Source organism: Microchirus variegatus (genome assembly GCF_963457635.1).
Source record: "Microchirus variegatus genome assembly, chromosome: 17".
Lineage (NCBI taxonomy): Eukaryota > Metazoa > Chordata > Actinopteri > Pleuronectiformes > Soleidae > Microchirus > Microchirus variegatus.
Window position 1 is genome coordinate 14,396,486 of NC_139818.1, and position 26,278 is coordinate 14,422,763.

At 38.7% G+C, this 26,278-nt stretch overlaps 2 protein-coding genes across 2 annotated transcripts; both read left to right on the forward strand.

Moving 5' to 3' along the window:
* Positions 1-820: 820 nt before the first annotated feature.
* On the forward strand, positions 821-6,470 carry LOC310939017 (5-hydroxytryptamine receptor 3A-like; the record flags this gene model as incomplete). Its single annotated transcript, XM_083903684.1, has 8 exons — positions 821-857; positions 1,682-1,848; positions 3,236-3,345; positions 3,423-3,592; positions 3,679-3,839; positions 3,941-4,151; positions 4,385-4,558; positions 6,415-6,470. The coding sequence occupies 8 exons, from the start codon at positions 821-823 to the stop codon at positions 6,468-6,470; spliced, it is 1,086 nt and encodes a 361-aa protein (XP_083759810.1).
* A 1,232-nt stretch (positions 6,471-7,702) lies between these two features.
* On the forward strand, positions 7,703-25,650 carry LOC310939018 (5-hydroxytryptamine receptor 3B-like; the record flags this gene model as incomplete). Its single annotated transcript, XM_083903685.1, has 14 exons — positions 7,703-7,742; positions 10,136-10,296; positions 10,385-10,429; positions 10,532-10,641; positions 11,143-11,312; positions 11,810-11,970; positions 14,996-15,206; positions 15,278-15,439; positions 15,634-15,722; positions 22,298-22,508; positions 22,591-22,752; positions 22,925-23,010; positions 23,116-23,253; positions 25,630-25,650. 14 exons carry the CDS (start codon positions 7,703-7,705, stop codon positions 25,648-25,650), a joined length of 1,767 nt encoding a protein of 588 aa, XP_083759811.1.
* Positions 25,651-26,278: the final 628 nt, after the last annotated feature.

Sequence of the window (26,278 nt, forward strand, 5' to 3'; positions counted from 1 at the left end):
CTGCAAAATATATTTTTTAACGCAAACATTTTGTCTGTACTGTTGTTGTTGGTGAGTTCAGTTTGTTATATGAACATTATTCCTGAGTCTCTGTGACATATTAGGAGGATTTTATGGCCAGTTGCTTTAGATTTATTACATAATGCACCTTTAATGCATTGTTTTCCAACGCTTTGTAGATCAGTTATAATAAATCATTTGGGAACTTTTGATTCGTCAAATGTAAAAATGTATCCAAAGAAACTGCTATCCTCATGCCACTTAAACGTTTTCATAAAAACACTAGAGACAGGAGTTGTAAATTATCATCATTATGACACTTGCATCAGACGGCTTCCAGGATGCAGGTTATCTGTAAAACACGGATACAAACATAAAGCATTAGAAGCCATTGAGCCATTATAGCTTACAAACCATATGAAATGATGCCTTATTAGAAATTCTAACCAAAAAAAAAAAATCCACTCACCAACATTGATTTTGTGCAGCGACTGAGACAAACAATGCATGTGGTCTGAATTAATTTTCACTCACAGTAGAAGATATGAGTGGCTCCCACTCACCCATGTTTCCCGCATTCGTGTCGCGAGTCTCAGATTAATTAGATTTGGGGGGGGAAAGGAAAGAAATGCAGGCCTGATCCTTTTATCTGCCCAGCCCTCTTCCTGTGTGAGGAAGAGGTTTATTTAAAAGAAAATAATAATGACAATACTGACAGCACTGAGTGGACGGCGACAAACATTTGCCTGACACACACACACACACACACACACACATGCACACACACCTCACCCATACTGTTACTGGTCCTGAGCTCACGATGTTTGTTGGCTTCATCTCTCTCTTCTTCCTCACAGGTAAGTTTTCTAAATTAAGTTTGTGGCATTAAATATTCTTGTGGATACTGATTGTGAAAGTGGAAGCTGCAATGTTTTAATGTGCACTTTGAGCATTTTTGGCACAAAAACAACAAAAGAAATGGATCATGTGTATTTCTTACAGTTGAGGATCTAATTAAAGAGGAATGATAGAGTTGAACAGTCTGGGGATGATTTGGGGGCATGTATGTTCCCTGCGGTGCATGTCCATGATTTTATGCATTAGGGTTAATTTTATGCATTAGGGTGGAAGATAGCTGATGAATCTTAAATGCTATTTTGGCTTTTTAGCCACCCAGGACTGTGAAAATAATTTTGTGGTGAGTTAAACGAGTTGGTTCTCTCCATGTCAGCGTCTGTCTTTGACCGATGGATATTACTGCAGACATTCGTGAGCTGGTGTTTTCTTTGGATTGATACTGGAAAACTGATGAAGATATTCAGTCCCTGAGAAGTCGGCACACTGCGTGCAGCCTGCGGACTGTAAACACACACTAACATGAAGGAACCATAGCTGTTCTTAAATGCACCGTGCAGTTGAAAGAGTTCAGTCTCACTTTGCCCTGACACTTAGCAGCCTGTGCCGTGTAATAATGGCAAATCCATACATGTCTATTGATTTCCTTGTATCCCTGCCGTCCTCTGAAAGATCGGACTGTGTTTCAACATGACTGTTTTATGGATAAAGCTGTTACAGTTGCTGTACAAAATAAAATAGATTATGTGCTATGTGGCAAAATGTTAAGTGAAATGAAAAGGCACACAGAACTATTTCTCACGCTGCACGTGTCTTGATGTTTTAGCCGTCGATGGGGAATCCTCTGAGAAAGTGTGCACGTATCAAGACGTTTTAAAACACCTGAACTTGACCAAAAGCAACGAGCTGTACTACATGACCCGGCCCGTGAAAAACTACAAACAGCCCACGAAGGTCTCCCTGGAAGTTCTGCTGTACGCCATTCTGGATGTGGTAAGTCAGTGGTTCTCAAACTGTGGTGCGCACATGCGCTTCCTCTGGTGGTACTTCTGGTGGAAAATGTAGAAAATGATAAACAAATAAGAGTCACCTTTATCTCTCACTTCATCTAATGTTGCTGTATCAGTGTCTGAATGTGTGAGGAATAGGAGGATGATGAGAGAGCAAATTATCTTAAGGAAAATAAATCTGCCTCCTGTGACAAGTCTGCTGCCGACTGACAATAATACCACACCACTGTATAGATAACTGCGCACAACACCACCGGAGCTGGCACCCGTCAGCAAGGAGGGGTTGGGACCTCTCACCACAACTATCGGTGCAGAAAACCTAAAAGCTTTCTTTCCCATTTCAGTTCAACCTTATCAACAACAAAACACAAGATGTCAAAGATCACAAAGATTACAGCTTCCATGCTTCCATTTTAAAAGATAAAATAAGTAAAAAGAGCTTCTGCCCAGTATGGTAACCAATACTATGATAACCTATTCCCTTGTTTGACCAGTGACCCATAGTACACACACTGTAAGCAGAGGTGTTCATGTACTGTAAAACACATCCACTAACAAACACAATGTATATTCCATCAGTTCACACTAAAACAAAAGCAAGACTTGCTCCTATAAACAAGCTTCAGGTTCATGATTGAACGTGCTCCTTAAAAACAAATGGTCATTAATTAAAGGTGCCATATGTAAGAATGTGGCCAAAAAACGGTTACTACATTCAAATTCAAAATACTGAGGTCTTTTAGGTTTCGTTTTTTGACGTAACTGGCAAGCCGTGGTTGCTCGGCAGCTGAGACTCTACTGACTGCAATGATTGGTAGACGGTGGTAGGTAGATTTCAAAACATAAACATGATTTGCAGTCTGCAAAAGATTTTTTTAATACAAATATTTTGTCTGTACTGTTGTTGTTGGTGAGTTCAGTTTGTTATATGAATATGAGTCTCTGTGACATATTAGGTGGATTTTATGGCCAGATGCTTTAGATTTATTACATAATGCACCTTTAATAGATCCATTCTTAAATGTTTTTAAAAACATCTCAGTTCTCTTCAGCTTCTGTCAGGGTTCCCTTGTCTCCCAAAAATCCTTGAAAATCTGTGAATTTGAAAAAGAAAAAAAGTAAATCACCAAAAACAGAATACAAGAATATTTATTGTATGATGATACAGTATATTATGATCTGTTCACACAGATTTATTGGTTTGTTTACAGAGAGAGACTGACCAGACGTTTATCCCTTATGTTTGGGTTTTTATGGTGAGTTTTCTTCAGCAAAAACACAACTTGAATTCATCTGTCCTTCCCTCTTTTCCTGATTATTCTCTCAGTTACTGTTGATGCGTCCTGATTTCAGCTTTGCTTTCTCTGTAGTCATGGGTGAATCAACACATCTCATGGACTCCGAGTGAATTTTGCGGTATTAATAAGGTGTCCCTTCCTTCTGACGTTTTATGGAAGCCAGACCTCACAATTGAGGAGATGTATGTACAGTACGTGTTCATGTAATATAATATCCTCTATTCCTCTACATTAGCCTATCTGTGCATTAATTATTCAGGACGGAGAAGGACAAAGCTCCCCCCTGTCCTCTACTCACTATCCGCAGTAACGGTGAAGTCCTTGTTCAGGACGACCGGGTGTTGGTCAGCACCTGCAGGATGCACGTCTACCAATTCCCCTTTGACACTCAGAGCTGCACCCTCTCATTCAAATCTGTCATTCACAATGGTGAGTCGGTGTCACGTGAACACACACATCACACACACACACACACTATCAGATTCCTTTATCTTCCTCTTAATCGCCCACCTTAGTGGAGGAAATCCAGCTTTTTTACAACGCCAGCTCTTCAGAGGCCACAAAGGAATCTCGCGAGGTGATGCGAACCCAGTACGAGTGGCTGTTCATCAACATGACTGTCGCCAACAAAACCCTCGACACGTTTGGCGTCACACAGGATGTGATCATCTACACTGTAAGTATGAGACTCTTCCAGTTACTTCTGACGTCATGGTGGTCTCAGATGTGAAGGAGAATAAAAGCTCAACTGTCTCAATTAAAAACATGGTCTCACAGATCAACATGAAGAGGAGGCCCATCCTCTACATTGTGAACTTCCTGCTGCCCGTCCTGTTCTTCTTGGGCCTGGACTTGGCCTCCTTCATGATCTCGGACAGCGGCGGCGAGAAGCTGAGCTACAAGGTCACGGTGCTGCTCGCCGTCACCGTGTTGCAACTTATTCTGAATGACATCCTGCCTTCATCATCAAACAGGATTCCACTTATAGGTAAAGCTGATGGGAATGTTGTGGGCTTTGCAGGGATTCGGCCAAAAATGGAGCCATATTTCATAATCAGGGGGAACATCTATTATGCATTTGACATAGTGGATAGACACACTGATGCTGTACGTGCAGTTACACCTTCACTAATAGCCCAAAGGATACCGGAATTACAGCTCATTTACTGACTCAGTGTTGAGTTACATATCTGCATTAATGAAGCGGCTGTCTCCCATCAGCTGTCTACTGCATTGGGGTTTTTGCTCTGATGATGCTCAGCCTCCTGGAGACGATCCTGGTGATGTATCTGATGGAGAAAGACAACGCCCCACAAGATGACCGGGCAGACAATGAGCAAAAGCGTCAGAGTCAGGCCTGTGAGGACAAACGTGATAAAAACAACTGTGAAGGAGGTGAGATTCACTGTCATCATCACACGCATTTCCTAAAACACTGTATCAGCAATAAGGGGTGGAAAATTCCAGGTAAATTTCCTGAAACTTGGGATTTTGCATTTTGGAAATACTCCAAATTAGAATATGTCCATGGGAATTAATAAACAGACATGCATGCAAAAAGTATAACATTTTGAGTCAAACATTATCAGTGCTTCAATTCTGCATGTTTTGAACTCTTCACTTATGTCTTCAATAGTTACACAAATAGAGACTTTCCATCGATATTTGGTGTCGCGTGTATGGGGTGTGGCCTCAATACTCTGCAAGTAGTGTGCCATGCGCCAGTGATTTGAGGAATAGCATTGATAATCAACTGTATGTGCATTAATTGGGATTGTTTTATATGCCACAATATATTATTTACCAACTATATTTATTTTTCCAACCTTCAAATTTTGAAAATGTCCAATTAATTCCCGTAAATTCCCATGGAAAGTTTCCAATTTTTAAAATTCCAACACTAATCGGCAGGAATGCCCAACGCGAGGGCAGCGGACTAAATTTGGCTGCTACAGCCTTTCATTTGGCCCACTGCACTTTAAAGAAGAAGAACATGAAAAATATTAATATGTACCCAAATAATCTAATAATAATCTAATCTATATTCTAATATGACACCTGTTTGTGCAGTGTATTTTTGTGAGCTAGCGATGACCCTTAATATTAACATAAAAAAAACAAAACATTTTCTTCATCTGTCAGTGGGTCAGCTGCAACCGAAGAACTCAAAAGTTCTCTCTGATATTGGTAATTTAGTAAAAGGCTCAAAGTAAGCAGTGAATTCTCATGTTCTGACTGTTTAAAACTGGATTAACGGCACTGTTAAAGTTGATATGTAATGTAATGGAGGCAAAAATAAAGTTTTTGTGATAGAAATGTAACAGAATGTAACAGAAAACTTCTGTGTTAATGTGCAGAGAGACAGTGTGCGCTCTATTTTATGTGGACAGTCAGGCGTATCTGCAATTTCAAGCCATGTTGTCATTATTGCAACTGTCTTGATGCACCTTTTTGCATCCTTAGCTGATTTAATGCAAGGAAAAATGCAGCAAAGGAAAGGAACTAGGATGCATCCTGAGTTTTCTTTGAACAACAGGCAACTGGCCAGTTTGTGGAGAGACATAATATAGAGGCTACTAATGAATGAGGGATGTCCAACCTTTAAATACTTGAACAATATAAACAAGATACATTTGTGTTTTTTTTTGTGTGTGTGTTCTTCTGAAAGAAGGGGAATGGAGAAAGTGTTTGCGTGTCTGTGACACATCTGCTGATGAAACACCAACAGAACTGCTGAAGGTCGGTGTAACACTGTGCTTTATGTGTGGAAGCAAAACTATACTGATTCGCCACAAGGGGGCGACTCCACTGATTGCAAATATATATACATATACGTATATATACATACACACACACATATATATATATATATATACATACACACACATATTTTTAATGGTTGCCTTGAAGTTAACTTGTAGTTTTACTTCCTGTTTACTTTCAGTTAATTTTCCTACATCGCTCCGTTGTATAAATTGCAGAATTAAGCGAGTAAATGTTTACGTTAACAAAGGAGACTCAGTCATTACTTGAAGCTTCCACTACACAACAGTCAGTAAACATTTCCTTGTGGAGTTAATGGTCTCAATCCCTAGTTGCAGGTCTTCTTCACTAGCACACAATGATCATTTCCTAATTGATGTTCTCACTTAAAGGGAAACATAAATAAGATATACTCACCAGTAGCCGGTGTCATCTGGAGGCTTCAGAACGGAAGTACACAGTCTTGATGCCACGTGTGCGTGTTTCAGGTCAGCAGCAGCCACATGACGGAGGAGTCCTGCACCATCCAAAAAATCTCAGATGATCTGAGGGAGACACTGAACACACTGACGCTGCTCCTCAACAGCAGGAAGGGAGAAAGAAAAACCGGGTACTGGACCAGAAAAACGAAAACAATCAACAGAGTTTTCTTCATTTTCTATGTCTCAGCTACCAGTCTGTTTCTGCTGTGCATGTTCTTCCACTGGAACGGAGTACATTAATCATAATAACGCACATGATTGCAATATAGTCCAATATAGCTATAATAACGGAAAAACCTAATTATCATAGGAAACTCCACCCTAGAAACACTTGGATCCATCATTTTAGTTGGTGTATGATGTCCTGTGTATCTAGCAATTTGTATGTACCAGTAAAACTTGTATCGCATCTCAATAATACTGATTTAATACGTTTTTAGTTAGTAAATAAACTTTTATCAAGATAGTAGACAAATAGGCTGATATCATTAGTAAAGATAGTTTTACTCCTCACTCTAAATGAAACATGCACAAGAGGGTTAATATTAACATTTCACAGTTAGTAGTTACTTAGGTGGCAACTCCTCATAGTAAACACATAATGGCTTATTAATAGATTTCAGTTTTAGTCTGTAATTTTATGTGGCATTGAGGGTTCACACAGCTTGTTACGATACATAAATAAATGTGCCAGAGTGAGCACGTGTCATACATGCTCTCCGAGGTTGCATGTTCTCATTCAATATTAGTCTCTCACCTGAGTCTGAATACATAGATCTTACTAAATGTGAACATTGTGCATGGTTATTCTGTAGATTGTGTCTTCTATCGATATATCTTTCATTTTGGCAGTGTATCACAGTTGTTGTACTATTCCTAATAAAATGTGGACGCGTTTCTGATAGTCTCGTGTGTTTTAATGGGGAGAAGAAAACATAACAAACACTTTCTTTAACTCCTTCATAAACAACATCGAACATATTTCAACTGTACACTATACCATTCACATGTATCTTATTCAGTACAATCATTTTGAACTGTTTTGTAAACACACAGTACAATCACACACTCACAATGCATTTCAGTGTTTGAATTCATGAATTTTTAATAGTTTCTTCAGCAGCTCATGTTGTTAAGACCCATTGCCTTTAGACAGATTCAATAAAAAGGGGGTGGGTCATTCAGTTTCTGCTCATCCTCTGTGCAGCGTGGGTTAACATTTATAGGCAGCACAGTGAGGACAGGGGTGAACATTTTCACATCTCACAGACAAGTTTTTTCTGGTCCTAAAATCATGATCTTTGTCAACTTGTTTTTCCTGTTCCTCATCATGGGTAAGTTTTCTTGCAGCAGGTAATCCGTAGACCTCACTGTGAACAGTATGCATTGTTACTATTGAATAAGGGGAGATTTAACAAGAGTAGTGTGCACACTTTGTCATTGTCATTGTTTTGTCATTTTCAATGCTTCCTGTTGTCGGTGCCACTAAATTCCCTGCACCTGCAGGCTGGATACACACTAGAACTTGTACTGGGATTTTTATTATTTTAATATATTCACTTGCTATCGTTTGGGAATAATTTGTATTGTTTTTTTTTTTAAATACTATTTTAAGGCAAGAGTTGAATTCCACTACAGGATCACTTTGGAGGATGTGGTGTGTGATGGCGTTAAACTGTGCTGCGCTGACTTTGCAGGTGTTTCTACACCGAGTCTGATTGTTAGAGACAACAATGTGTTAAATCCAGGAGTACGAGAGCTAACTTTAACAAGTCATATGTGAGTGGCATTTTCTGACTCGTGTCTTTCAACATGCATTTGGCTGTTAACAGCATAGCCAATAGAGTCCAAATGGAAAGCCTACTTAGACTAAGTGGACTGTAAAGTGGTCAGTTGTCAATATCCATCCATCTCATAAAGCTCTTTGTTACCATAAACACTGTCAAGCTTACTACTGCTATCCTAATTAACTATACCTAACTATTAATGAGCTGGATTTATCTCTGGTAGTTAGCCGTTCTTTGGACTTGCTTGACCGACGTTATCTACATCTATGTGTATCTTGTGAATATATGCATCTCCCTTGGAACGATTATCACCCAAAGCCACAAACGGCAAGGAGGCACATGAAGAATTCAGAGGATGACCACAAACTTTGAATGCCTCAGACTGGTGAAAGCCTTTAATGCTGTTTACAGACTGGTCCAGGCGATACATTAAACTAAGGGAGATAAACGCTGGCCCGCGGGCCAAATTTGGCCCGTAGTGTAATTATATTTGGCCTGCGAAGCAATACCAAATGATTACTAGGGCTGGCCCGCCAGTATACAGCGTCTGCACAGACCGCAAGTGTGCGGACTCTGTATACATCCGTGTGCATTCCATAATGTAACGTAACAACCAAAAGTATGTTTGCACCCAGAGGCATCACCTAACATCTGGATGCAAACAGAAGTCTCTCTGCCAGTCCTGAACAATGCATAAGGTCAAAGAAGTACAGATGTTGATCCTGTTTGGACCAAATAACACCAACGTCAAAACCTGTATATGTACACTGTAAAAAAAAAACCTTTTTTTAAAAAAACCATAATATTAAAGTTAAATATCCTAATTCAAATAAAGTCCAAAAACATCTGCAGAAAAATACTGTTATTTTACACATTTTCCCCAAGTTATTGCGATCAAACACTTTGAATTAAGTGACAATGCTAAGAGTTCTGCAGAAAAATACCGTTATTTTACAGATTTTTCTTCCATTTTTACGATCAAACACTTTTAATAAAGTGACAATGCTAAAAGTTCTACAGAAAAATATTATTATTTTATAGATTATTACGATCAAAACCTGTATATGTACATTTGTGAGAGGATTGATTCTGAGACAATCGTGAGAATGTATAGATTTGGCTGACACAACTTGTTTCACAGGAAAGCTACCCTCATAAAAGTAGGAGACAAGGGCGATTGCCAAATGTGGGGTTTAAGATAAGGAAGTCAGAGAATCCTTAAAAACTAGGTTTCTGCTCTTTACAGGCTGAGTTGTTTGGAGATTCGGCATGTACACACACTCTCTCGAGTATCTGCAGTACTCGATCTGACGCTTGACTTGTGACAAATAAAATTCCCTTTGTTCGATACGAGTCCTGTGTCAGAGGAGTTTCTTACTACATCATCATCTCATCACCTGCTGAAGAAGGAAGCCTGACTACAACGACACTTTCTTTCTTTCTTGCTGACGAAATGGCTCACAGTGATAGTGATTCGAGCAGGTCGTCGACTAATTGGAGGGTTGTGAACAGGATGCAAGTGCTTTTTAAATGTAACTTTGTCGATCTCTGTGGGGAAATCCTTACTTGAACTAGGAGCGGTGGTCAGCCACTGAGCGGCGTCTGGGGACAAACTCCAGAGTGACTGTCAGTGCACTGAAAGGAACATTACCTAATACGTACACATTTCTCTATTAATTATGTGTGTGTGGATGAGTGAAAATCCCTTAAGTGCTCTTCAATCAATATGTAAGTGCAATGCAGGTTAACAAGATGAGAAGAAGTTCATGTGGACCAACTCATGAACCAACAATGTCCTGAGCAGACGTAGTGTATAGAATATACGTCTCACTAGTGTCTAATTATTATAGATCTGAGTTTCTGATATTAAGAGCAATTTATTTTCGTATTTAAAGCTGAGAGAGAATTGCCTCTGTTGTACTGTCTCATTGTCACTGCAGAAGAGGCGTCCTCAAAGGAGAACTGCAGCTACCAAGATGTTTTGAATCATTTAGATTTGACCTACAACAATAAACTGTTCTACATGACCCGGCCTGTTATTAACTACACAACAGTCACAGAAGTGAACTTGGATTTGGTGCTCTATGCCATTCTAGAGATGGTAAGTGTTTGTTTGCAGTACAATTGTGGATTATCGCTATTGTTTTCTTTGTGTATTTTGTTTTCATTCTGGATCTCTTTGCTCATAGAAAGAGAAGGAACAGATATTTGTGCCTTATGTTTGGGTCACCATGGTGAGTTCTCTCTTCCTGAATGAAAGCTTTTCCTCATCTCACTCTGTTTAAAAAAAATGTGTTACTTTAATACCTTGTTTCTCTCTATGTTTTCCTCTACAGTGGTGGAATAATGATTACATTAGCTGGAATCCTGATCAGTTTTGTGGTATTTCCTATGTGTCTGTTCCAACTGAAATCATGTGGATGCCAGATCTGACCATTGTGGAGATGTAAGTTTTGAAGAATATGAATATGCATCTCACACTCAAATATCCTCATGTTACTGTTGAGAAGGATGTGTAAACTCAAACACGTAACAGCAAACCAGCATGCTTTGAACATTTCCTTAAATGCATGAGTTCCTGTTTAAAACCATAAATCTGAACGACACCTCCTGTTTTTGTTCAAGGAAACTGTAAATTACAGGCCATCACTTGATAATGAAACAAATGACAGAAAATCAAATATGCTGCGTCTGTATTATTTCAATGAAATAATTAATATAGTATATATAGTATATTAATAGTATATTCATAGTGTTTTATTTTGTAATTCTTCATTGTGTGTATCTTGTCAAGTTTTACTTCCTGTCCCGTCTTCCCTTTTGCCCAGATCCCTATAGTGCATTTATTCTCTGTGCTACAAAGTGTCTTCATTTCCTCTATTTTTGCGTGACAACTTCATTTGGTCACATATCAGTGTAATAGCTGTATATGTGTGTTCTCTTACAGGATAGAGCGAGACAAGGCCGCACCTAGTCCTTACATCTCCATTACGAGTAAAGGGAATGTTGAACTAACAAACGACCAGGTGCTGACCAGCACCTGCAAGATGCAGGTTTACAGATTCCCTTTCGACACTCAGAGCTGCAACCTCACTTTCAAGTCGTTCATACACTCCGGTGAGCCTTTAACCTGTTGTATAATTATGCACACTATATGGACAAAGCTTTTCGGACGCCTGACCATTACACCAACAGGGCCTGTAATGACGTATTCAAATACATACAGGACTTTAATGTGGAGATGATCCCTAAGGTGCTCCATGGGGTTGAGGTCAGGGCTCTGTATGGGCCAGTAAACTTCTTCCACACCAAACTTATAATCATGTAGCAATAGAAAATAACCGTCCTTAAACTGTTGCCACACAGTTGGAAGCATAGCATTGTCCAAAATGTCTTGGTATGTTGAAGCATTAAAATTGTACTTTATTGGAGATAAGGGGTCTGGAGCCCAAAACCTGATTGAAGCACCTGAATTCAATACATAACAGGTGTGGCCAAATACTGTTACCCATACTGTGTATGCGTCCCTATGTCAGCTTGAATTTGAATGATATCACATTTCCACCAATATACAGCTTTCTATGTAAATATTTTTTCTCTCTCTCCCACTCTAGACAAGGAAGTCAAGCTTGTCTACTACGGCAACTCTTCAGCAGTCACAGAGGAGTCTCGGGGGTTGATGCGGACCCAGTCTGAGTGGCTGTTCATCAACATAACCGTCACCAGCCAAACTATCCAATATTACGGCTTTAACCAAACCTTGGTCATTTACACTGTAAGTGTGTCAGTATACATTTCAGAGGAAGTAATGAATTATGTTGCATTATATTCTAACTCCTTGGCCCTTCCCTGGTAAGTTGAGCGACCGTGGTTAAAATGTAGCCCTTTGAAATGGGACGCCACTTTGTCGTCCCGTAAGCAGATGCGACATGTTTTTGAGATTTATCATGCCAGCCAACAAAAAGCTGTTGCGAGGTGTTGCTATAGATTATGGACAATGTTGAGGGAACCAACGTGGTTATGAATTTTGAATATTAATAATGAATTTCATATTCAAAATGTAGTCAAACTCGAATCAGGGCACCATTCCAATAGAGGAGAACAATCGGTTCTGAATTAACCATTCATTCATAACTTCCAAGTCTCATGAATTAAGCCAATTACCAATTTGGATTATGAGAAATAATCAACAATACCAGATCAATAGTTAGCTTGAATTGAAGGATTGGAGTTCTACAAGGAAGAGGTTGGCAATATACACACTAGTTTATTAAAAGACATGAAAGGTTAAAACAACAATATCTACTAAATGTATCTATAACTAATGCTGCGTTCAGGAGCCCATCCAGACAAATGGAATGTGGGACTTATCCTACCTGAATTGTACTAACTCCTACTTCAAAGCGATTGCGGGGCATTAGATTTATGTTTGAAGAGGCATTTTGACTGTCAGCAATTCAGTCTACTTACATACACAAGCGAGCCGTATATGTAAAACCGATATATGTCGATATGTAACGTCATGAGTATACTTTTACCGTAGCCTTGCATATCTTCATGCTAACAGATGACGACATAATTTCACACCATAACATGAAAAACAAGTTGTGATAAAATTGCTGTGTCTAAAACAATTCTACACGCAGAAAAGTAGCTATAGACTATATAAAAGTTTATAGCCTATTCATGGGCGCCGCCATTATTCTCCGACTGCATTTTGGTGAAGTCGGGGTAGGCCAATCAGCCCCGACTTCGCGAGCGAGCGGCGAGGGTCTGTGTGTCCAGACCAAAATGGTCAAGTCAGATATAGATTACAAATCAAGATGGCGATTGACAAAGAAACTACAACAAGGTGGCGGATTCAAAGATGGCTTCTTGATCATATGGCTGCTGTTCTTAGTGGCACAGTCTATGCTTAGCCAAATCGTGTGATGCTATGCAAGGCCCAGTTATGTTACCAAGTCCTTGAAAGATGCTTAGCTGGTTGGAGCAAACTGGCCTCTGGATCCTTGGTTGGTCCTTAAGCAGGCTCTGGTGTCACTGCCTCTAATGGGAGGATGACAGGCTGCTACGAGCAGGCCTGCTTGGAGATCAGCAGAGAGGGTTCTTTTGCTGCGCAAAGTGTCGCAATGCGAAGCACACTTTGGTGTGTTTGTGGCCGCACGAGGGTGATAAGGTCTTTAAAGAATAAGGAATAAACTGCTCTATCATTCAATATAAAATGCCACCCTGGAGATGTTAGACCAGGGAAAATATTTAATTCAAAAATTGAACTAAGATCACAATACCCCAATAAGGGCACACAGGTTCATCATACGAAGGGGCTTGAGACGTAATTATTATAATTATCTTTAACAGGAGGTTAAAACAACATATAAAAGCTAAGATAAGGGATGGGGAATATGTAGGGTTGAGGCTGAGGAGTGGTGAGGAAGGCTAAGGAGGGAGAAGATCTATGGAGTCACCCTGATTCACACAGTGCACACACTCACAACATGCCAGAAGGGAGATCAAAAGGGTGCTCGGACAACACAGCACACGGAAACACCACCCAAAAACAGCCTCAACCACCTTCGGCTCTCAGCACCTAAGGACAAAAGGAGGAATAGAATTTTAGTCACCGGCCAGGAAAATAAACAAAATACCAAAAATAAGATCATCAATAAACAAAATACCAAAAATAAAATGATCAGTAAAGAATACAAGTTAATATTCAATCAAAATGAATGTCCAACCTAAATTAATTGCCCAAAATCAAACAACTAAACAAAATTGTGGTGCATGGAAATTAAAGAAATGACACAATTAACAAAAAGTCAGTCACACGTCATTACTTGAATAATTCAACACAATAAACAAACTGAAGTAAACTAATTAAGGTAAATGTGGCCAAATTCTATCTACTCCGTTAAAAACGGCATAAGACCTAATTAATTTAACCCAGTAACACTGTTGATGCTTATGAGCGATACAGGTTGCCTCCTGTGGACACTGGGGAGCGCAGCGCAGGGTGAGGAAGAGCGCAGCAAACGGGAATATGTCTGGAGCTGCCAGAGCGCCAAACAAGGCATGTTGTTCCTAGGTCAACATGAAGGAACCGTGTTAAAAATATAAATTTCAACGGTTAAACAAAATATGAAAAAGGCACAAGTCTACATACCAATCTCGGTGCAATTATATTCACCGAAGCGCATGGGGGAGTGAACCCTCTGTGCGCACGCAGCCACTATCCGAGGCACCCTATAATTACACGCCCATTCCTAAATTGCGCATCATGTGATTACGTTCAAAAAGATGACAAAAGACCTACCAAGCGCGATCTGTAAAAGATCCACGTCTAGAAGAAGTGGGGGAGCTGCTTTTAGGCAACCTGAGTAAAATAGCGATCGTCATTTACTGCATGAATGAACACGCAACGGCACAAACATTTCACACCGCTCATACCTGCGACGCGGAAGCGGGACGGACAGGAAGCTGGGCGTGGATTCGGCATCAGGGAAAAGCCCAGAGACAGCCACCCATATATAGACTACGATCAGATGTGACTGGTCGACAAGTAAGTGGAGCAATTAAAGGTACACACTGGACGTAAATCATTAAAACTTTACTCAGATCAAAAAACTAAGTAGTGATTGCATCACTAATCAATCACTAATTATTAATCATAGAATACATACAGCTTTTACCTCACATTGTACCCTCTCTAGCATCACACAAACTCTTTAAATAAATCTGTTTTTAAAAAAGGTCTGTTTGGTGCTAAATTACTGTCCATCTATGAATTGTTCACTGTTTAACAGATCAACATGAGGAGAAGGTCGGCACTCTACATAGTCAACTTCATACTTCCAATTGTGTTCTTCCTGTGTCTGGACTTGGCCTCCTTCCTGATCTCAGACAGTGGCGGCGAGAAGCTGGGCTTCAAGGTCACAGTGCTGCTCGCTGTAACTGTGATGCAGCTCATTCTCAATGATATTCTGCCTTCTTCATCAGACCGGATCCCACTGATAGGTAAATAAGCCCCATGTCCTGACTCTGTTTAGTTACTTATCTGCATTAATGAAGATGTCTTGTCCCATCAGCCACCTACTGCATTGGAGTTTTTTCTCTGATGATGCTCAGCCTCCTGGAGAGTGTTTTAATAATGTATCTGATAGAGAAAGACAACGCACCACAGGACTATGAGACAGATGAAGACCTGAGGCTGAGCGAGGACAAACGAGGCAAAACCCGACCTGGAAGAGGTAAAAAATATGGAATAATGAATAATAATGCCAGACATTATACTGTTTAAACAGGATGGACATTAACCTTGTGTTTGTTTGTTAATGTGATTTTCACCTTTAGGTATTTTATGAATTCTCTTCTTAAGCAAACTCATGCGCAATGGTTAATTGTGACATTTTGCATGTATGCGAACCATGTTTTCTCTTTTCAGAGGTGAATAAACTGTCTCCTCAGTCTACATCTGGCTGTGATGTGTCTCCTATTAAGACGTCATCTGAAATGCTGCCGGTGGCAAAAGAGGTTAGAGTTAAGTTGCACATAATTATTCAACACATAAACTTGGTAGTAATAATGTATTAGTGACATCTATTGGTGAGAGTGCAGATTGTAACAAATGGAGCAGTCTTCCACTCAGCACATCAGGGAACTACCAGAGAGGAAGTCAACGTGTAAGCCTTCCATTACGGTTGCTAAACGGAGGCAACCAAACCAAAAACGTTTTATTTAAAAATGATTATACTCTTATAAACCATATATATTGGAACTATATTCAAATTTCATTACACACTAGACCTTCAAAAGTTCAGCCAGGGTGTTGATTCCTCATTGTCTGGATGCTATGGATTAACTGTGAGATTACTTTGTAGTGACAGATATTTTTTTAATTCTAAACAGGGGAATGCAGACTGTGTCTCCTGACATGAAAGCTTGCCATTCGCCCTGACCCACTTTGTAAAATAAAGCCTGGTTTAAGAAAAGTTTAAACTTTGTATTGGCTTCAATGCATCCAGTTCAAGGCATGAGGTTCTTCAAAAGTATATCGTTTCTCCCACCACTGCATGCTTGTTGGGATGGATGGCATAGTTTGCTACTGCATAACACAAAACTGGTTGTGTCTTATCCATTTTTTTGTATTAGGTCAATGTTTGAAATAATAATAATAAAAAAAATGCATTACGGTTAAGCGGCACAACAATGAAATTGAAATTTAGCAGATGCCTTTGCATAATCCAATCGCTGACCAAAGTTTATCAAACTATTTTTCAGGATGACAATATCCAACTGGTGAAGGCCTCCCTGACCACCGATGAGCTGAGCAAGCTGATAAAAACACTTACTTTACTCGTTAGCAGCAGGACGGACGAAGCAAAACCTGGCTACTGGACCAGAGTGGCTAAAAGGATCAACAAAGTCTTTTTCCTTTTCTATTTCTCAGTTGCAAGTCTGTTTTTAGTCTATATGTTTTTCAAATGGGTTCAGTAGTGCTAAATAATAATAGTAACACTTATCTGTGTGTGAGCTTCTGGTTCAGTTTGCTGCATTGAGAAACAATATGTAATCACCTGTGAAGTTAGCATGTAGGCTGCTAGTAGTATTTAAATAAATTAATCTATTGATTCACATTATGGTTCACATGCTGGACGTGTCTAACAGAGGTTAGCAGAGCAGTGTCTGTCATGGCTAACTATTTAGCAAGAGATGCGAATGTTGCTAAAGTGATGGCAATGTTATGTTCACCATCGTTGGGTGCACTTAATTGGGCTGTGTAGGGTTTAAAGGTACAATATGTAGTATTTATGGGTTTATATAACCCAAAATCCACTTTTTTATACATATTATGTGCTCCTGCATTGTCTAGTCACTGTATAATAGTTTTTGTTTAATTTTCGTAGTGTTTCAAAAAGTCATGTTAAATAACATGACCGCGGACCACGGTTGCATAGCCACTGTTAGCAGCGAGACGCCATGTTTCTACAGGAGCCTGTAAGGACAAACGCGAGAGAACAAAACAAGCGTCTCTTTACTTGTAGCTGAAGTCCCGCCTCCTCTCTCTCCGCTTCGTCTGCTACGGCCGCGATAGCTCGCCCTCTCCCTCGTCTCACGAACCTCATCTGCTGACACGGAGAAAGACGACGAGGACGACATTTGACCGGCTGCGGATACCGTAGCGCTCAGGGAAGGGAGGGGGTGAGCAGAGCAGCAGGTCTTTGTTGTAAATTTCAGCCTCTCCTCTAGATGGCACTATAAACTACTTATTTCCCCTTTAAGCGAAACGTTAAACGTGATTTGAGTCTGTGCTGGAATATTTTGCAAAATATGATGTGATGCTGGTGAAGTTTTTTTCTGTATCACATAGTTTTAATGTTGTTTCATTATAAAGTAACTACATTTGTAATATTTCCATAATTTCAACATGACAGCTATCACAAACGGAGCGGTGTGCAGAGAAGGCCTTAAAGGCCACAACTGTTTTTAGCATTGAGATCACAGGTGTTGTACTGCTCCTAATTGTTTTAGGTGTTTCTAATGTTGTCATGGATTTTAATAGAATGAACAAAAACAAGTGGAAACTTTCCTCTTTACCTCCTAAATAAAGAACTTGAACATATTTCCAATGTTGTATATTATGATCCCATTAGTTGTGTTTTCTATCAGAAGCTCCGCGAAATCTCACCACACACTTCCTCACAACTGCATTAGTATACCTTGGGGTACAAATACCATAGTGTTTAATGTGTTTTGAGGCATTTAAATGTTTTGCCATCACACAGTACGATCATTTATCCTGCAGCAGTTGTTTGTCTGTAAAGAAGTTAACTGACCGCACAAAGCCCTGATCTGTGAACTCATGAAGAAACATTTTTAATAGTTTCCTCAGAAGCTCTTGTGGTTGAGACCCACTGCCTTTTAGACACATGCTATAAAAAAGGAAAAAAGAAAAGAAATGGATGAGTTATCCAATTTGCCCATCCCCTTTGTAGCGTGGGTTAATATTTATAGACAGCACAGTGAGGACAGGGATGAACATTTTCACATCTCTGACTTTGGATTATTTCTGGTCCTGAATGAACGTGTGATGTTTGTCAGCTTGTTTTTCCTGTTCCTCTTCACAGGTAAGAATTCTTACAGTTAATCCACAGGCCTCAATGTGAACAATATTCATCGTTACTATTTACTACCAAGTAATAGTGTCATTGCTGCTCACATGCTCCCTGTTGTGGTGCCAATAAGTAAAAGGACTAAATCTGAATTAACTGATTTAAAACTATTATACATGACTAGAACTCATCAGAACCTGGATGAGATTTTTATTAACTTATAGACACTCAGATGCAATAGTTTTAGAAACACCTCTAATTCAGTTGTTCTTGAAGGAAGAGTTGATTCCTCTGCATGGTCACTTTGGAGGATGTAGTTTGTGATGCTGTTAAACTGTGCTGTGCTAAAATGGGAGTTGTTTCTTCATTGAGCCAAATTGATGGAGACACCAATCCCTCTATCAACATGATGGTTCATGGATAAATGGCTGCTAAAAGCCTTTGTATGTGTGTCAGCTGTGAATGGGATGCATGAAGAATTCAAGTGTTTCATGAATGTGTGTGTAGACGGGTGAAAATCCTTAATTAAGTGTCTTAAGTAGATGTCAAGAAGTGAAAGACAATACACAAGTGCAATGTAGATGAACAAGATGAGATGTTAAGTGAGTTAACTTCATGTGAACCAACTCATGAACCAACATGGTCCTCACAGAAGCTAAAATATCAACTAATACATAAAAAGAACTGAGATCCTGATATTAAGTCCAAATTATTTACAGTTTTATTGTTGAGAGAGAATTCTTTCTTAGTTAATTGTATTGTTTTCTCTGCAGATGGAGCATCCTCTGAGAGGAAATGTTCTTACCATGATGTTATCAAGCATTTGAATTTGACCTACGAGAATAAGACGTTCCACATGACCCGACCTGTTGCTAACTACAGTAAGACCACACTCGTGTCTGTGCGGTTCTATGTCTATAACATTCTAGAAGTGGTGAGTGATTGTTTGTAGCACAATTATAGACTATAATTATTATTTTGTTTGTGGAGGAGGGTATATTGGTCCATTTGTTTATGGAGTACAAATGCTTATATTGAATAATTTGACATTTTATCATGATTAGGACTGAAATTGACTGATATGAATATCTTTATTAACTGTGATAATGTTTTTGGCCATATCACCCAGCCCTAATTACAAGTCTTAAGTCCTAACCCTAACCCTTTTGAAATTACTGCAATGACAAGTCCACAAAGCAGCCATCAGACTATGTAGAATGCTGGGCCAAAATAAATGATGGAATTCTACTGCAATTTTTGTATGCACCAAGGTTATTATAGTTAAATTAACAAAAAAAACGGAAACTGAAATAAGAACAAAAACTAGAGTTTATATTCGATTCAGGGATGGTTGTTCATCTGTGCTAATACATTTTTAAAATTGCATCGTTTGTGTTTTTATACCACAATACTTATTATGACCTTTTTGAATCTACATATTACAAAAACCTCAAACTAACACTTAAACTAATAAAAACTAAACTAAAAGTAAGCATTTCCAAAAATTATAAGTAATGAACGATTTCAATATATTTTTATTAGAGCAGATTGTAACAATGTTATATCAACAACATCATACACAAGAGTATAATGCATATCCATATAGAAATGTGTGCAGTTAGGACATATTGTCCTCTTTTTGTGTTTAGTACATATAACAATGGTATATGAAGGACAGATATACAGAGTAAATTATGAATAATAAAAACTAGCTCTGCACCCATTCTGAAGTCAAAGAAAAAAGACCTCAATGTTTCTATCTTTGCTGCTTTAAATATCAAGTGAAAGAATCAGTAATGCATAGTTTAAAAACCCTGACACCACTCACAGTCACATGCAGCCTGTTTACTATATTTACATGAACAACTGCTCTGTTTATTGATTTATACTTTATTTGATTTAATGCCTCTTTTATTTTATTTAGTATTTTTAATCATGTTTTCTTTCTGTGTAAAGTTTAGCACTGAAGAGACGCATACTTTATTGCACATAGATGCACAAACAAAAGTCAATTCTGAAAGAAATGGAGCTGTAATCTTTGCTACTAGTTTATTATTGCAGTGTGAGCATGAAACTGTCACATAGACATTTGTTTTGACAGTGATCTTTGCCAGGTTTGTCCAAGACATATTTCACACATTTTCTATTTCTTTGTTCATAGAGAGAAAAGGACCAGATATTTGTTCCTTATGGTATGATCGAGTTGGTGAGTTCTCTTTGAGGAAAAAAGCAATTCCTGACTGAATAATTTTCCTCATCACTCTGTTTAAATACGTTGTTCTCTCTCTGTTTCTCTTTGAAGGAGTGGTACAATGAGTTTTTAAGGTGGAACAAAACAGAATTTTGTGGTATTCACAATGTGACTGTTCCAGCTGAACTCGTGTGGAAGCCTGATGTCAGTGTTGTGGAAGCGTAAGTTTAAATGAATGTGCATGATTACACACTTGATTCTCAGTCTCTGATATTGTGTGACATCATGTTACTGTTGAGAAAGATGAAAACAGCACATTTGTAATTACTGAACAAAATCAGAAATCAAACCACCTCCATGGAGCAAGAGACACGGTCTCATCCAACAGTAATCAAGTAATTTATTCACAACATAAAAATGTGATTAATCATTAAACACAATACAATGGCTAAAATGGGGGAGAGAATCTGTGAAGCCTGATTGTTTGACCTTCAGCCATACTGCTCATTTTGATGCTCAAAGAAAACAAAATCATTTTTGATCATCAATAAAAAAAAATAACACCAACTACTATTGTTGTAAACTTTAGATAAGATAAGATATATTAAACATATAAATTACAAGCATGTGAAACCAATACTCTGTGATACTGGCAGAAGTCAGTCAGACTAACTGTGGGCAAAGTCTAACAACGACGCTAAAGCAAAGCAATCAGTCGACAAAGAAAGTAGGTCAGTAGGTCAAACAGTCAGCATCCATTACAATGGAGTAATATTGGGGTAACAGGAAAACCAAATGTTTGGAGGAACTCAGATTCTCATCATTGAGTAGCTGAGTTACAAGAATTGTGTTGTTTTTCAACCATGGTTAAAAGAATAGGGATTTATTTTTATATTTAATATGCTGATCAGCACAGAGCAATTAAAGAGACACCAGACAGCTGTTCATGTCATCTCTATTCTGCTACATATGTAATGTACAGGAGATACTACATTACATGAAATTCATACACGTGTTTGTGTGTTTTATTCACAGGACAGAGAGTCACAAGTCTAATCCTAGCCATCATGTCACCATATATAATTGGGGGTTTTCTGTAAAAAGAGACAAACAGGTGCTGGTCTGCACCTGCAAGATGCAAGTTTACAAATTCCCCTTTGACACTCAGAGCTGTAACCTCACTTTTAGGTCTTTTGCATACAATGGTGAGTCTGTAACCTGTTGTTTGTATGTGTGTCCTCATGTCTGCCTGATTTGCAACAATGTACATCAATCTTTGCTAACCCTGCACAATTTTGTTTTACCTCCCACTCAAGATAAAGAAATCCAGATATTTTCATTCAACGATGAAGGGCTCACAGAAAGCTCTCGATTGATGATACAGAGACAGTCAACAGAGTGGGAGTTGGTCAACATTAAAAAGAACTATGAAACTGATATATATTCTTTCAGCGTAACGATTCTGACTGTAAGTATGTAAATCACTAAACCTGTGCTCAGGCCAAAACAAAGTAGCATTGATTGCACTTATGATTAAAGTCATGTCAAATCAAGTCAACTTTATTTGTAAAGCACATTTAGAAGCAAACAGGGTTGAATCAAAGACTACATCAGATTTAAATTCAGATTGCAGCCTCTCTAGCATCACACACAACTGAGATCAGATGCACAAAATGTCTGTTTGGTGCTAAATTACTGTCTTTATCCAAGTGTTTATTTGCAAAGCTGATGTGATAAATGTAGCTACGTGCTAGCTGCTTTCTTAAAGTTACCAACTCATAATGGCTTGTGAATCGCTTGAACAGATCACAATAAAGAGGAGGTCGGCGCTCTACATTGTCAACTTCATACTCCCCATCTTGTTCTTCCTGTGTCTGGACTTGGCCTCCTTCCTGATCTCAGACACCAGCGGCGAGAAGCTGGGCTTCAAGGTCACAGTGCTGCTCGCTGTAACTGTGATGCAGCTCATTCTCAATGAAATTCTGCCTTCTTCATCAGAGCGGATCCCACTGATAGGTAAATAAGGTCCAGTAACAGCCCATGTCCTGACTCTGTTTAGTTACTTATCTGCATTAATGAAGCTGCCTTGTCCCATCAGCCATCTACTGCATTGGGGTTTTTGCTCTGATGATGCTCAGCCTCGTGGAGAGTGTTTTAATGATGTACCTGATAGAGAAAGACAACGCACCACAGGACAATGAGACGGATGAAGACCTGAGGCTGAGCGAGGACAAACGAGGCAAAGCTAGATGTGAAGGAGGTAAAAAATATGATTTATATATGATGAGTTTAAGCAGTTTGGACATTACTCTGTGATTGTTATGGTGCTCACCTTAAGTGACTTAATTAATTCTCTGAAGCAGACATGTAAAAACTGGTGATTGTGTTATTCTGAGTGTATGCTAACCATGCTTTGTCTCTAATCTCTTCAGAGGTGAATAAACAGGTTCACTCTTCATCTGACTGTGATGTGTCTCCCATTGAGACGCCATCTGAAAAGCTGCCAGTGGCTACAGAGGTTAGAGTCAAGTTGGACACAATTGGAATGAGAGGAATATTTATTTGGAAAAAAAATGGACACATCTACTTATTATTAACCACAGTTTATGAAACCTCTTTTCAGGATATCAACATCCAACTGATGGAGGCGTCTCTGGCCTCGAATGAGATGAGGAACCTGATAAAGACTCTACTCCTCAGCAGCAGGAAGGAGGAAGCAAAACCTGGCTACTGGACCAGAGTGGCGAAAAGAATCAACAAAGTTTTTTTCATTTGCTATGTCTCAGCTACCATTGTGTTTTTAGCCTGCATGTTTTCTATTTGGACTTCAATGGATGCTCCTGAAGAAAATTTCATTGGGATAAATGATTCTGATTATGATTAATGTGACCCATTCGGTTCAATCGGTGCATAGAGCAAGACAGTATCAATTACTTATTAGGTGATTAACAGAGTGCTTCTTGTGTCCACTCGATGGCGACTTCATAAACAAAAATTATTTCCATGAATCTAGTGTATGATGTAAAATAGTTAAACAGGACACAAGATGTGTCCAGCAACCACATGAAGACAGGGGCAGCATATTAAGTCAAGTATTTATTATCATTAGATAATTCATTAGATGTGTTGCTAAATGCATCTTAAAATACTTTCTTACACAAAACAGTCTGATTTGCATGACCTACAATTAAACCCTGACTGATAGAAACATCAACAATGTTAGCAAACAAACCAACAATGTCGCCTTGAACGACTGCTGTCCGCTGCTACGAGCCATAAACAGCTAACACGTATGAAAGCGTGAACTCAGTGGCACTGGTAAAACTACATAAGTACATTGGTGTACTTATCAGTTAGTGCTGGGACCGGTTAAACAAGTACAATCCTCCGTGTATTTTTAATAAGAGTGCGCTTCGCGTAGGGCGCCGCCAGCAGAGCGGATTTTTAACAGCGAGCAACTTATCGCGAGACATGACTTGGTCGAAGATAGCCCCTCCTCTTTTAGGGCGAGCTCCAATTTGTCCAAAAAGCGTTGAAGAGTAATCTTTCCGACAAAAAAAAAAACATCCCACCCAAAATATCACTGTCGAGATACTTTTTGTTTTAAGGAGTAATTCAACAAAAATACAACTTTGTCTCAGTTCTCAACATTTTAAAGGTTCCTTCCACTTAAAATTTACTCACTTTGCTGATACTTTTTAAAGGTTTTTTCCACAAAAAAATAATCTGTGTTGATTTCTTTCATATACATTTTAGTCTATTTATACTTTTATAACTATTCATAAAACTTCAACTTCTTGTTCATAGAAATACAACTTCAACTGCTTCAATGCAACAACGCAGCGTAGCTTCTGCTCATTCTGCAGACAAACTTACATTATTGTTCAATCTATTCATACAAATTCAAATGCTTCAAACCAGCAATTCAGTGTAGCCTCAGCTTTCTCATTTGACAGCAATCTCACTGCAATTTCTTCAAAATTGCCTTTTCTAGTTGTCACAATTATACTTGCTTGAACGTCTGGTTTAGTCACTAAAAACCAACAAGTTATCACCTATTAAGGTAGTGTATTGTCTGCCACTTGAATTGTAACACCACATATGTATTGTTTAACATTATTATTCACAAGCATGACAATGGAATTTTATGGTCCACTACTACACCATGAAATGTATTTAACGCATCATTCTAATGTAATCAGCATGTAGTCATTAATAAATACATCAGTATTAAAGATGAAGCATGAAAATCTAAGCAAACCTGTGTGTTGTTGCTTTGTAGATAATAATTTCCTGATAATACTAACAGCAATGGTCTCAAATTAATGTAGAAAGAGTGATTTCCATGTCTTATGTCTCATGATTTCAGATACGGTGTCCTTAAAGCAAGTTATCAGGATCTCTACAAACACTTGATAACAAAACAGTCACCACTCACCTCACACAGAGAGATGTACGCTATTTAAATTGTCTTTGTCACATTAAAACCATTGTCCATATCAGCCTTCTCTCTGTGTTTCTCAATAGTGTTTCGTTCTCGTGTCATCCGGCGACACTCCTGCACTGCACACAAGAGAGCAATTTAAGTATGAAAAAACTGAAAACACAAAGACGTGTCCACAAAGAGTGTCGGAAGGGATTTCTTCTCAGGTGGTACTAGATATATGTGGGCGAACGAGGGTTAGCAGGGTCTTTAGATCTTTAAATCAGTGTTTCCTAACCCTGGTCCTCAGGGAACACTGCCCTGCTCCAACACACCTGATTCAAATGATCAGCTCATCATCAAGCTCTGCAGAAGCCTGATAACGAGCTGTTCATCTAAATCAAAGTAGAATAAAGATTATTGTTGGATGGAACCACATCTCTTGCTCCTTGGTATAATGAACCTGTGGGCTCTTATTTGAGTATTTTGATCTTTATTTTTGATTTTCAGATGAAATACTTTCCCTGGTTTGAACATCTCCAAGGGTGGAGTTATCAGAATTGTATTATATTGGACAAAGGTATATTGGACCCTGCCACCTTCGTTCGCCATATATACCAAGTACCACCTGAGAAGAAATCACTTACTACACACTTTGTGGACACTTCTTTGTGTTTTCATTTTGTTCATACATAAATTGCTCTCTGTGTGCAGTGCAGGACTGTCGTCGGGTGACACGAGATCTAAATGCTGCTATACTGAGAAACACAGAGAGAAGGCTGATATTGACAATTGTTTGAACGTAACAAAGCTAATTTGTTTATATTTAAATGTTATCCAGTACAGTTTTAATAGCATACATCTCTCAGTGTGAGGTGAGTCTTATTGATGATTCTAGGGTTAGGGTTATCTATAAGGTAATCTGTATCTAGAATCAGAATACTTATTGATCCCACTGGGGAAATTCATGAAAGGATATACATACAATGTATAGGAATAATAATACAAACTAAATAGAATGAGATTGAACGTAAAGATAAGTAAACGTATACATTCCTATGTAACATGTCAACATGTGAAATTTATACAAGAGAGATGTAAATACAGTAATGACTGAATAATCTAGAGATGGTTGTAATTTGAGTGATGGCACATAAATATGTTATTGTACCGGTTATTTAAATAATATGCACAGATCCCAACATAGATGTCAAACATTAATGGAGGGAGGAGTTGTTGAGTCCAATGACCACAGTTAGGAATGCCTTCCTGTGGTGCTCTGTGCTCTATTTGTTTTGTAGGTATTTCCCACAAACAATATGACATTTATTAAAGTACATGTGAACAGTTCAGTACATGCAAA